Here is a 14,153-nt window from a genome sequence, read left to right as displayed (position 1 = left end):
GCCTGTTCCACTATTTGATACGATCATGGCTGACCTCTTCTCGACAGTGCATAACTCAGTGGTCGCATGACTTGTTCCCGCAAATTGATGAAGAAAACAAAGTTCTTGATTTTTTTGGGAGTGTTCACGAACATTTTATATCACACCTTTTGAAGTTACTTTGCTGTTTTGTAAATCTGAATACATTCAACAGGTTGTACATGAATTTTAAGCACCTACCATAAATATCATTCATCCAGAACAACAGCTGAGTTACACTTTGTGAAAGATAGCAAAGATGAGACGAATACAGACAAATTGTTAAATGGTCTAGATTACACACAATTATAATTTAGCTTGAGCCATGTACAACATGTTTAAGTCAATTAACAATGTAACAATTCAGTAGTACCTTCGCTTTGTCATATAGACCATGGTTGTCCAGCATCATGTTTTTCTCATAATTGGTGTATCTTCTTAAGTCACGTTCAAACTGCTAAATAAATAACAAAATAGGAACAAAAACTATTACAACATACTAAAAGTTCAATACCGAAGCTTGCAAAGTCAATAACAGAAAAGTTGGCCTTATGAACATGATAATTCACCAGCAAAACTCTCCATCATGTTGTGCAGCAGTCTCATCGTGCACAATGGGATAGATTTCAAACAGATCTAGCAACTCAAGTCTGGGCATCCATGAGGTACCATGCATCATCATTAGCAGAATTTTACTCCAACACAATCTGTAACCTCATGGCCCAACGTATCCCCCACCCCACCTTTACCACCAAGACAAGAGATCAATCCTGGTTTAGGTGTAGGGGGACAAGTCAGGAGCAGTGTCAGACAGTAGTAAAATGAGGTGTCATCTGCTAAAGCAACAGCACAGGACTACTTACAGGGAAAAAAACAAGATGACCTTACAGAGGTTTATAAATCATGAGGGGCATAGATAAAGATGAAATGCCAAGATCTTTTTCCAAAAGTAGGGGAGTCCAAAACTAAACTAGAGGGCATAGGTTTAAGGTAGAAGGGAAAGATTTAAAAAGGACCTAAGGGGCAAACCTTTCCACAAACAGTGTATGGAGTGAGTTGCCAAAGGAAGTAATCGAGGCAGTAACAGTTACAATATTTCAAAGACATTTGGATAGGCACGTGAACAAGGGAGGTTTACAGGGATATGGACCAAATGCAGACAAATGGGACTAGTTGAGTTTAAGATAATCTGGTTGGCATAGATGAGTTGAACTGAAGGATCTGTTTCCATGCTGTATCACTCTATGCATCTAACACCAACCAACAAGCCAGATCTAAGCTCTGCAGACCCACCATATATGGTTCTGAATTGTGGTGAGCAATTAAACAACTTGCTGGAACACGACACTCACAAATAGCCCAATCCTCAATGATGGGGAAAAGGCCAAAACGTTTGCAACAATCTTCAGCAAGAAGTGCTGAGTTGGTGATTCATCTCAGGCTCCTACAAATCTAATCAGCATCACAGATGTCAGTCTTCAGCTAATTTGATTCATTTCACATGTTTTTTGAGAAACGGCTGAAGGCACTCGATACTGCAATTGACAACTTTCTGGCAACTGTATTGAAGACTTATGCTCCAGAACTGACTATGCCCCAAGCCAAGCTGTTCCAATACAACTACAGTACCAGCATCTATCCAGCACTGTGGAAAATTGCCAAGGTACATCCTACACACACAGAAACAACAGGACAAATTCAGTCAGGCAAATTATCACCCTATCAGTTTATGCGATCATACCATAAAAGAGTTGAATGTTATCATCAATATGAAAGAATGCAATATGAAAGAGACATGCTTTCTGTTCACTTTTAAAATATAGGAAGAAGCTGTTTAGTGATAGGAGATCCAACAGAGTTCATTACAAATACATTGAACCTGCTGCAAGTCACTTAATCAACCAAAATAACAAACAGCAATATCCTGAAAGTGGAAGAAAATTCTTCCCAGCGTATTACGATTTCAAGCTCAACTGAGAACTAAATTTACTTGAAATTTGACTAACGGAGGCCTTGCAGCTTAGTGAGAATCCTTTACATTACAAAAATGTCACCATAGCTAAAACATACACTTATCTAAGGAACTACAGGCCTGTCACAAATGAAAAACAGAGACAATTATGCTCTGTAACTGCAGTGTCCTTTTTTCTCCATCTGCATCCAGTTTTTGTGTGAATAATTGTGTCAGGCAAATGAGTTAGATGTCACATTTATAAACTTCAAGGGCAAGTATGGGGTATTAAAAGAACTTTTCATTTCAAACCAATCAAAATAAACTTACTGTCGGCATCATTTAAATTGGGGCACACTGAAGGTGAGTAGACACTCAGGCCCCATATGCAAAACTCAATGATCACTAGAAGTGAGAAAATACATAACTTCTGCCCGTGACATCCGGAACATGTTTAAAATTAATGGCTTAATGCATCCACTGAATAGCAGAGATTCTGAAATAATCTTTAAGCATTTAGACCAGGTGGGTTTTCAGAGTTTGTTGTCACTTGGAAACAAATAGCACCTTCAATACATTTAGTGATAGATTAAGGATATTGTTGAATATTATCCACTGTTAACTCAGTTGCAACTAGCTCAGATTCTTAAAAAGCCGTTTTGGCAGTTTTAGTTTTATGATTTCTTTTGAATTAAATTCCTGGAACAAGCAGAAGGTGCATCTTTTAAAACCTCTGCTGCAATTATAATTTCAAACTACTGCAGATGTTATAGATAAGATAGTACAAAAACAATGTGCAACAAAACACAATTGGAACAAGAACAGATGCCTCATTAAATTAATGCTAGTGCTTAGAAAAATATCAAAAAAGTCTTGAAAATTTGGTTTGGGCTACAATGGGCAGGTAACCAATTTAATTTTTGCAAAGAGATGCTCCAGTAACCCTGGTTCAGCAAACCATGATTAAATCCATACTTGATCCTTGGAATACAAATGCCAGAATAAAAGCATCGTGCATTGATGAGCATTCACATTAGCGTATACTGCCATTATGTATAGACCATTTAGACAGATGTCAAAAAGCAAAGGAAGTGATTTTACACTGGTATTAATTTTGTTTAAATTTTAGCAACTCTTGGAGAACTGCTGTAGTTACAGTGTTATATGGAATTAATAGTTTGACTTGGCCTCTTCTAGTAGATGGAGCATAGATATTTACCTTCAAGAAGTCAATGGACTGAGCAATGTTTGGCCAGACTGCATCACTTGTATCATTAGGTGAGTTGCATAGAATCATAATAAAGAAAATAAAATGAGGGAAGTACAATTGCATTTCCCTTGATATCTTTTGCTCTGTTAGTTGAATGTTAGAATGAGGAATTAGCATTTATAATACACTATTCGTGGCTTCAGAGCACCTCAAAGCTCTTTACAGTTGATGAAGAACATATGAAACACAGTCCTGAAATGTAGGAGAGAAGTCAGCTGAAGTGTGCACAGTAAGCTCCCAAAACAAAAACGTGATCATGGCAAAACAGTATGTTTGAGAAATGTGATTGTGGAGTGGATATTGGCAGTGAGTCAGGGAGAAATCCCATGTTGGGATCCAGTACCAAGGGATATTCATGATCAAAAGGGAAAGAAGAGAGGACTTAACTTTACTATCTTAAAAGGAGCATCCCCAATAGGGCAGTGTCCCTGAATATATATTAATGCAACAACACTCCTTATAGTATCTGACAATCTTTTTATTATGAAAGAATGATGGCTAAGCAGTTCCTCAGACTTGCTTTTGCTGTGGCAAAAGTGAGTACTGCAGATGCTGGAGATTAGAGTCAAGATTACAGTGGTGCTGGAAAAGCACAGCAGGTCAGGCAGCATCTGAGGAGCAGGAAAATCAGTGTTTTGGGCAAAAGCCCATCATCCTTTTGTCTGAAACGTCAATGTTCCTGCTCCTCGGATGCTGCCTGACCTGCTGTGTTTTTCCAGCACCACTCTAATCCTGCTTTTGCTTTGCATATGTTGCCTTGCCATTGATACAATAGAATTCCTGACTACATGTGATGCCAGTGGAATGGGAGCAGTTCCAAGGAATTACTTGACAAATATTTGCTTCAGTCAAAAAGTTCATAACTGATTAACCACAAGAGGTAGAAATCTAATGTTAACATCAACTGTGCATTTGATGTGGAAAATCTGCGTGAAGATTTTTTTACAGGACAGGACTTTGTGTCCCTCCACCTGAGTCAGTAATATCTCCCCACTTTATTAAAGACATGTAATCATTCAAGGATCCTTAACTGGCTAGAGAGGTGAGGCACAGCGAGATGCAGCGAGAGACTGTGGGCCTTCATGGAAAGGTCAGTAGGCTGTGAGGGGATGTGAGAGACTGACCTTTTGGGAAAGAAACCCACTGAAGGAGATGGGCCCCACCCTGATAGCACAAGTCCTGACAAGGCAACCCTTTGGCCATCTACCCTCCTCCTGAACTCCTCCCAAACAAACAAATCAGGTACAGTGTGGCCCTTCAGTGGTCATTAATTGCCCAATTACAGGTCTCAATTGGAGTGAGGGCAAATTATATTACAAACAGATTGGGGGCTAGTGTGAGGATAATGGGAAATTCATCAAGGGGATTTTGGCATCTCATCCCTGCCAACAGGGACTGGTAAAATTTCATACAATGTCTTCATGGTTTATCACTTGGTGAGCCTTTATTGAATGTTGCCAATTTAGTTCTGCTGATGCATTCTCAGGACAGTGGAACATGAAACATATAAAGTCTGACAGAAGTACATCTCAGACTCAAAAGTATCAGAGGGCAGAGGTGAGTGTGATGACTGCCACTGAGTAGAAGATGCTAGGAAAGCTGAAAGGTCTGAAGGTGGACAAATCACCCAGACTGGATGGTCTGCACCCCACAGCTCTGAAGGAGGTAGCTAAGAAGATTGTCGAGGCACTGGTGATGATCTTACAGTAATCACTAGAGTCAGGGAGGGCTCCAGAGGACTGGAAAATAGTGAATGCAGTACCCTTGTTTAAGAAGGGAGGGAAGCAGATGACAGGAAATTATAGGCTAGTTAGCCTGGCTTTGGTGATTGTAAGATTGTAGAGTCCATAATTAAGAGTGAGATAGCAGATACTTGGGAGTGCATGGTGAAATAGAGTTGAGTCAGCATGGCTTTGTCATGCCTAACAAATCTGCTAGAATCTCATTGAAAAGATAACAGATAAGTTACCCAAAAGAGAGGCAGTGAATGTAATCTATTTGGATTTCCTAAAGGCCTTTGGCAAGGTACCACACAGGAGGCTGTTAAATAAGATTAGAACCCATGGGTTTAAGGACAAGGTACTGGATGGATAAACTGGAGGGGCCAGGGAATGGGGATAAAAGGGCTCTTTTTCAAAACAGCAGTTGGAGACTAATGGAGTTCCGCAGGGGTCAATGTTGGGACCAAAACCATTCACATTATACATTAATGGCCTAGATGAAAGAACTAAGGGCATTTTTGCTAAGTTTGTAGATGATGCAATGATAGGAGGAGGGACAAGTAGTGTTGAGGGAACGGGAAGGCTGCAGAAGGACTTGGACCGGCTAGGAGAGGGAGAAAAGAAGTACAATACAGTGTGGGATAGTGTTAGGTTGTGCACTTTGGTCGGAAGAGTAGAAGCACAGACTATTTTCTAAATGGGGAAAGGCTTTGAGAATCTGAAGCACAAAGGCACTTAAGAGAATCTTGATCAAGGATTCCTAAGACTAACATGCAGGTTCAGTTGTCAGTAAGGAAGGCAAATGTAATGTTAGCATTCATTTCAAGAGGGCTAGAATACAAGAGCAAAGATGTATATTGAGGCTATAGAAGGCTCTGAAAGACTGTATTTGAAATATTGTAAGTAGTTTTGAATCTCGTATCTAAGAAAATATGTGCTGGCCTTGGAGGGAGTCCAGAGGAGGTTTACAAGAATGATCCCCAGGATGAAGAGCTTGTCATATGAAGAGCAGTTGAGGACTCTGTTTCTGTATCCAATGGAATTTAGACGGTTACGGGAGAATCTGGTTGAAACTGAGCGGCCTGGATAAAATGGATATGGGGAAGACATTTCCACCAGTAGGAAAGACTAGGACCCAAGACAACAGCCTCAGAGTGAAGGGAAAACTCTTTAGAACTGAGATGAAGAGGAATTTCTTCAGACAGAGAGTGGTGAAGTTGTAGAACTCATTGCTAGAGAAGGCTATAGAGGCCAAGTCATCGAATGTATTTAAGACAGAGATGGACAGGTTCTTGATTAGTAAGGACCATCAAGGGTTAAAGAGTGAGGGCAGGAGAATGTGTTTGAGGCATACAAGAGCCATGATTGAATGACAGAGGAGACTCAATGAGCTGAATGACTTAATTCTGATCCTACATTTTATGGTCTTAAACTAATTTTATATGTGCAGATTTGTACTTAGGTTCTTTAAAAATAGACTTAAAATGAAAGACTTCTTTCCACAGTTCTTCATGAGTGATTGTGGTGATGTAAAGAGTTAATAATGATTGCCTAAGCTATGCAGACATGTTCATCTGAAAACAGCAGATTCTCTCACGTCCATCCAGCCAAGTTAAACTCTGCATAATTACAGAAGGATCTACAGCTGCATGTACCTCCTGCCGCTGAAACTTCATTGACATCCTAGAGGTGGCTGTAACAGTACATTGGGAATTTAACTTTAAAATAAAGCAGTTTCATAGCCCTGAATTTTCAAAGGATTTCACTATTTCACACCTACAGTATACAAGACACAAACACCTTAAATTCTGGCATTAATTTGCATTAATTTGTGTGTGAATCTATTCTTAGTCATCTGAAAATGAGAAAATATTGAGATTTAGTGAAAGAAAAACTTTGATTTATTTTCATTTGGATTTTGAGAGCTTCTCCCCCCTGATATATGTGCATACACATGGTGCACCCTGCCTGCAGACCCAGCACATTTGAGCATATTGGCTCAAGTGGATTTGACATTACATTCCCAGCTCCATAAGCAATAATTTGTTGATTTGCAGTTATGCTTCAATGTGTATTAGCATCATTACAGTTTTCAAAATTATAAAATTATGCAGAATAACCCACCAAAAATGTATCTTCCAACAATCTTTTATAATTCCTCATTTTCAATTTAGAAAGGTCAGTGGGACACCTCCATATTGTTGTTTACAGAACAATACTTCCTGAGGCTTGGTTTGGACTTTTAGGTTCTTCCTGTTATTTATGCCAAACTAACTTTTGTGTATCATAGATAATATAACATATTTTTGACTGTCATTGTTTTCTGTAATTTTGCTTCTTTATCTTTCCACTTCCAGCACAACATTCAAGTTGCCACTAACTGAAGTTCATGACTATGCACCCAACATGAGTAGTTCCTCATGATCCCCAATTCTAAAGGTACAATTAGAGATGCATTGGTATGATCCAATTGCCATTACAAAAACATGGCTGCATGTTGATCAGCTCTGGGATGTTCAAGGATATGTGATGTCTAAGAAGGACAGACAAGAAGGGAAAGGAGGCTGGGTTGTTTAGGGATAGGATCATTTCATTCATTGGAGAAAGTGAGGACTGCAGATGCTGGAGATCAGAGCTGAAAATGTGTTGCTGGAAAAGCGCAGCAGGTCAGGCAGAATCCAAGGAACAGGAAATTCGACGTTTCGGGCATGACCCCTTCTTCAGGAATGAGGAGAGTGTGCCAAGCAGGCTAAGATAAAAGGTAGGGAGGAGGGACTTGGGGGAGGGGCATTGAAAATGCGATAGGTGGAAGGAGGTTAAGGTGAGGGTGATAGGCCGGAGTAGGGGTGGGGGCGGAGAGGTCAGGAAGAAGATTGCTGGTTAGGAGGGCGGTGCTGAGTTCGAAGATTGGGACTGAGACAAGGTGGGGGGAGGGGAAATGAGGAAACTGGAGAAATCTGAGTTCATCCCTTGTGGTTGGAGGGTTCCTAGGCGGAAGATGAGGCGCTCTTCCTCCAACCGTCGTGGTGCTATGGTCTGGCGATGGAGGAGTCCAAGGACCTGCATGTCCTTGGTGGAGTGGGAGGGGGAGTTGAAGGGTTGAGCCACGGGGTGGTTGGGTTGGTTGGTCCGGGTGTCCCAGAGGTGTTCTCTGAAACGTTCCGCAAGTAGGCGGCCTATCTCCCCAATATAGAGGAGGCCACTTCGGGTGCTTCGGGTGCTTTGGGTGCAGTGGATGCAGTAAATGATGTGTGTGGAGGTGCAGGTGAATTTGTGGCTGATATGGAAGGATCCCTTGGGACTTTGGAGGGAAGTAAGGGGGGAGGTGTGGGCGTAAGTTTTGCGTTTCTTGCAGTTGCATGGGAAGGTGCCAGGAGGGAAGGTTGGGTTGGTGGGGGATGTGGACCTGACAAGGGAGTCACAGAGGGAGTAGTCTTTTCAGAACGCTGATAGGGGAGGGGATGGAAATATATCCCTGGTGGTGGGATCCGTTTGGAGGTGGCGGAAATAACGACAGATGATGTGATATATATTGAGGTTGGTGGGGTGGTAGGTGAGCACCAGTGGGGTTCTGTCCTGGTGGCGATTGGAGGGGTAGGGCTCAAGGGCGGAGGAGCGGGAAGTGGAGGAGATGTGGTGGAGAGCATTGTTGATCACGTCTGAGGGGAAATTGCGGTCCTTGAAGAAGGAGGCCATCTGGGTTGTTCGGTATTGGAACTGGTCCTCCTGGGAGCAGATGCAGCAGAGACGAAGGAATTGGGAATATGGGATGGCGTTTTTAAAGGGGCAGGGTGGGAGAAGGTGTAGTCTCGGTAGCTGTGGGAGTCGGTCGGTTTATATTAAATGTCCGTGTTGATTCGGTCGCCCGAGATAGAAATGGAGAGGCCCAGGAAGGAGAGGGAGGAGTCTGAGACAGTCCAGGTAAATTTGAGGTCGGGGTGGAAGGTGTTGATAAAGTGGATGAACTGTTCAACCTCCTTGTGGGAGCACCAGGCAACGCCGATACAGTCATTGATGTAGCAGAGGATAAGGTGGGGGGTGGTGCCAGTGTAGCTGCGGAAGATGGACTGTTCCACATATCCTATGAAGAGGCAGGCATAGCTGGGGCCCATGTGGGTGCCCATGGCTACTCCTTTGGTTTGGAGGAAGTGGGAGGATTGGAAAGAGAAGTTGTTCAGAGTGAGGACCAGTTCAGTCAGTCGAAGGAGGGCGTCAGTGGAAGGGTACTGGTTGGTTCGGTGGGAAAGGAAGAAGCGGAGGGCTTTGAGTCCTTCATGATTGGGGATGGAGGTGTACAGGGGCTGGATGTCCATGGTGAAGATAAGGCATTGGGGATCGGGGAAGCGAAAATCATGGAGGAGGTGGAGGGCATGGGTGGTGTCCCGAACGTAGGTGGGAGTTCTTGGACTAACGGGGACAGGACCGTGTCGAAATATGCAGAGATGAGTTCAGTGGGGCAGGAGCAGGCTGAGACAATGAGTCAGCCGGGGCAGTCAGGTTTGTGGATTTTGGGCAGGAGGTAGAAACAGGCGGTGCGGGGTTGTGGGACTATGAGGTCCCACATAGTCCAACTTCATAGGAACCAAATAGCAATGGTAGTGTAGCCTAATATTAATGAGGAGATGACAGAACCTTGTAGCTTCAGCAGCAGACTGATCGTGGATGCCTTCAATCTGCATATAGACTGGGTAAAACAACTGAGCACTAAACTGTGAAAGATGATTTTCTGGGATGTATTTGAGATGGTTTTCTAGAGCAGTACATTAAAGGGCCAATAGAGGGCATGTTCTTTTAGATCCAATACTGTGTAATGAAAAAGGGCTTAAAGATCCTTCTCTCGAAGGAAAATGGTACCAACTGTTCCAATTTATCTTTCTTAGGAACTTCCTCATCCCTGGAATCTTTCTTGTAAATCTCTTCTGTACTGAGCTCCCCATCTGTTCTGCTACCTTTCGTGCATTATGACTGCTCGGCCCCTGCACAATCTTTACAGGAATGCCTTGCATTTTACATTTTCTCTCCCATGTTTTTCCTACAAAAATATATTGCTTCATATTTCTAGACATTGAATTCCACCTGTTGATTATCCACACGCCCACCAATTTGTCAATATCTTTTGGAAACCCTCCTCACAGTTTACAATGCTTCCAAATTTTGTATCATCCACAACCTGGAAATTGCCTCTTGCATACCAAGATGTAAATCATTTCTATGAATCAGGGAAAACAAAAGGTCTCAACATTTCCCAGGAATGTCCAGGACAAACCTACCTTCAGCCAGAAAAATAGTACTTAATGATTGTTGCTTCCTATCACTCAGCAAATTTGCATCCACGTTGTAACTGTTCCTTTTATTCCATAAGCTGTAAGCTTTATCACAAGTCTGTTGTGGAGCACTGCCAAATACCTTTTCAAAGCCTATGTACATCACATCAACTGCATTACCATCATCAACTCTCTCTGTTATGTTTTCAAAGAAATCCAGGGCATGTTTGTTGAACAAGACTTTCCATGAAGAAAGCTATGATGGCTCTCCCTAACTAAAATTTGTCCACGTGACTATTACTCCTATGCTGGACCATTGTTCCTCGAAGCTGAGTTTAAACTGACTAGTAGATAATTGCTGGGTTTTTCCCTACAACCCTTTTGAATAAAGCTGCAATGTTTTTAATTTTCCAGTACTCTGGTACCATCCACATGTCCAGAAAAGACTGAAAGATTAAGAATAATGTCTCTGCAATTTCAACCCTCACTTCCTTTCACAGACGCGGAGGTACTTCATTTGGTTCAGGGGTCTTGTCATCTCGAAATACCAACAACTTAATACCACTTCTTATAAATATCAAACTCTATCAAGTGACTGAGTTACCTCCTTTGTCACTATAGCCCAGGTAAGGAATGCTCCTTGGCAAAGACACCTGCAGGATGTTTGTTTAAGACCTCAGCCATGCCCCTTACCTCTATACAGAAATCCCCTTTTAGATCCCTCGTCAGCCCTACTCCTCCTCTTGCCACATTTTTACTGTTGACATGGTAACAAAGGCTTTGGGATTCCCCTTTATCTTTGCTGTCAGTCTTTTCTTTATAATCCCTCAATGCTTGTTTATTTTTTTTCACTTCCTTTCTGAACATTATATATTTGGCTAAGTTCTCAGTTGTATTTTCTACCTGACACTTCTAATAAACATACATTCCCTCCTTTATCTTAGTTTCTTCCTTCTGTTTCAATAGGACGCTCTGGATTTTATAGAATCAATCATAGCATCCCTACAGTGTGGAAAGAGGCCAATTGGCCCATCAAGTCCACACCAACCCTCTAAAGAGCACCCCACCCAGACCTAGCCAGTGACCATAGATCCATAACCCCACATTTCCAATGGCTACTAGCCTGCACATCCTTGGACCCTATGGGGAATTTAGCATGGCCAATCCAGCCATCTTTGGACTGTGGGAGGAAACCAGAACACCAGGCAAAAACCTATGCAGATCCAGGGAGAACATGCAAACTTCACACAGTCATCCAAGGCTGGAATCAAACCCAGGTCTCTGGCACTGTGAGGCAGCAGAGCTAACCATTGAGCCACCATGCTGTCAAGTTGTTTTTCCTACCTTACCCTTTTGAATGAATACATCTAAACTTCATCTGATCCATTGTTTCTTTAAACGTAGCCCATTGATTAGTTGTAATCTCTCTTGCTAACCTTTGCTCCATTCTATGCAGCCCATGTTATTCTTGCCCCATCATCCTAATCCCTATGGCCCAACAATTACTGTCTGCTCCCTCCTTGACTCTTGCTCTACCTGATCACCGTGCTCCCAAGGATCAGGTTAATCAGTATTGCCTTTCTTGTTGGACTGGACACCAATCTGCAAAAGTAAATTCTTCTGAACACAATTTAAGAATGTTTGTCCCTCTTTGCCCATTACAGTACTACAAATCAAACTATATTTGGGTAATGAAATTGCACCATTATAACTACTCGGCAGTACTGGCACCTTACAGTACTTACTTTGCAGATTTGTTCCTTTATTTGCTCTTCCTGCTAATTGGTGGCTTCAGCTCACACAAGGCAAGGCAATTGCACTGTCCTTATTCTTTACCTCTAGCTCAATTGGTTCTGTCCCTGAAACTTCGGAGCCATCCTCTTTCTCCAATCCTGCAAAGCTTTGTTAACCTATACTGCCACCCCACGTCCCTTTCTGCCTTTCCTAGATGTTTTGAACACCCCGTAACCAGGAATATTTAACATACAGTCCTGCCTTTCCTTCAGCTAGATCTGCGTTATCACCACAACATCATAATTCCACATGGCAAACTATGCATATTGCTCATCAAAATTAATTCCAGACTTCATTCATTGACTTTTTAAAATCATTCCTTCGTGGGATGTGGGTGTCACAGGTAGGTCAGCAGTTATCGCCTGTCCCTACTAGACCCTTATGAAGGTGGCTTCTTGAACCACTGCAGTCCACATGCTGTAGGTAGACATGAACTGCCATTAGGAAGGGAATTCCAGGATTTTGACCCAATGACAGTGAAGGAATGACGATATATTCCCATGTCAGGATGGAGAGTGACTTGGAGGGAAATGTGCAGGTGGTGGTGCTCCCCTATATCTGCTGCTCTCATCATTCTGGATGGAAGTTATTGCTGGATTGGAAAGTGCTAACTAAGGATCTTTGGTGAATTTCTGCAGTGCACCTTATAGATAGTACACTCTGCTGCTACTGAGCATCAGTGATGGAGGGAGTAGATGTTTCTGGATATAATACCAATTAAGTGGGCTGCTTTGTCCTGGATGGTGTCAAGCTTCTGTAGGGTTGCTGGAACTTGAGCTGGACCCATCCAGGAAACTGAGAAGTATTCAATCACACTCCTAACTTACGCCTTGCAGATAATGGGCAGGTTTTGAGGGCAGTCCTTTTGTCCCTAGTCTCTGATCTGCTCTTGTAGCTACTGTGTTTATGTAGTGAGTCCAGCTGAGTTTCTGGTCAATGGTAGCCCCCAGGATGTTGATAGTGAGGGATTCAGTGATAGTGACACCACCAAATGTCCCAAAGGGGGCGGTGGTTAGATTTCCCTTTGTTGGTGGTGATCATTGCCTGACATTTGTGCGGTATGAATATTATTTGTCATGTGTCAGCCCAAACCTGGATATGATTCAAATCTTGTTGCATTTCAATATGGACGGATACAGTATCTGAGGAATTGAGATTAGTGCTGAACATTGTGCAATCATCAACAAACTTACCCACTTCTGACGTTAGGATGGAGGGAAGGTCGTTGATGAAGAAGCTGAAGATGGTTGGGCCTAGGACACTATCCTGAGAAACTCCTGCAGTGATGTTCCGCAGCTGAGATGACTGACCTTCAACAACTAAGACCATCTTCCTATGTATCAGATATGACTCTAACCAGCGGAGAGTTTGCCCCCAATAACCACTGATTCTAGTTCTGCTAGGGCTCCTTGATGCCACACTCAGAGTAATGCAGCCTTGATGTCAAGGGCTGTCACTCTCACCTCACCTCTGGAATTCAGCTCTTTTGTCCATGTTTGAACCAAGGCTGTAATGAGGTCAGGAGGTGAGTGGTCCTGTTGGAACCTAAACTGGGCGTCACTGAGCAGGTTATGGCTGAAGCAGGTGCTGCTTGACAGCACTGTTGACGGCACCCTCCACCACTTTACTGATGATCTAGAGATGATTAATGGGGCGGTAATTGGCCAGGTTGGACTTGGTTTGCTTTTTGTGTGCAGGATATACCTGAGCAATTTTCCATATTGTCGGGTAAATGCAAGTGTGGTAACTGTACTGGAACAGCTTGCCTAGGGGTGTCACGAGTTCTGGAGCACAAGTCTTCAATACTATTGTTGTCAGGACCTACTGTCTTCGCAGTACCCAGTGTTGACACCCATTTCTTGATGTCACTTGGAGTGAATTAAATTGCTGAAGATTGGTATCTGTAACGTTGGAAACCATTGGTGGAGGCAGAGATGAATCGTGCACTCAACACTTCTGGCTGAAGATTGCTGTGAATGCTTCAGCCTTACCTTTTGTACTGCTTGGTCCTTCCATCATTGAGGAGAAAGTGAGGTCTGCAGATGCTGGAGATCAGAGCTGAAAATGTGTTGCTGGAAAAGCACAGCAGGTCAGGCAGCATCCAAGGAACAGGAAATTCGACGTTTCAGGCATAA

General features: G+C 42.7%; 1 protein-coding gene across 1 annotated transcript in view; it reads right to left on the bottom strand.

The window, feature by feature from the left end:
• Window positions 1–14,153, bottom strand: part of dntt (deoxynucleotidyltransferase, terminal) — a 268,384-nt gene that overhangs the window by 59,446 nt on the left and 194,785 nt on the right. The window contains exon 10 of the mRNA XM_060842390.1: window positions 392–475. Within this exon, the coding sequence (XP_060698373.1) occupies window positions 392–475 (84 nt within the window). The remainder of the gene's footprint in view (window positions 1–391; window positions 476–14,153) is intronic.

The sequence above is a fragment of the Hemiscyllium ocellatum genome, chromosome 22 (assembly GCF_020745735.1).
Source record: "Hemiscyllium ocellatum isolate sHemOce1 chromosome 22, sHemOce1.pat.X.cur, whole genome shotgun sequence".
Taxonomy (NCBI): domain Eukaryota; kingdom Metazoa; phylum Chordata; class Chondrichthyes; order Orectolobiformes; family Hemiscylliidae; genus Hemiscyllium; species Hemiscyllium ocellatum.
The sequence above is the reverse complement of the archived record's forward strand: the minus strand, read 5'-3'. Positions and strand labels throughout refer to the sequence as shown.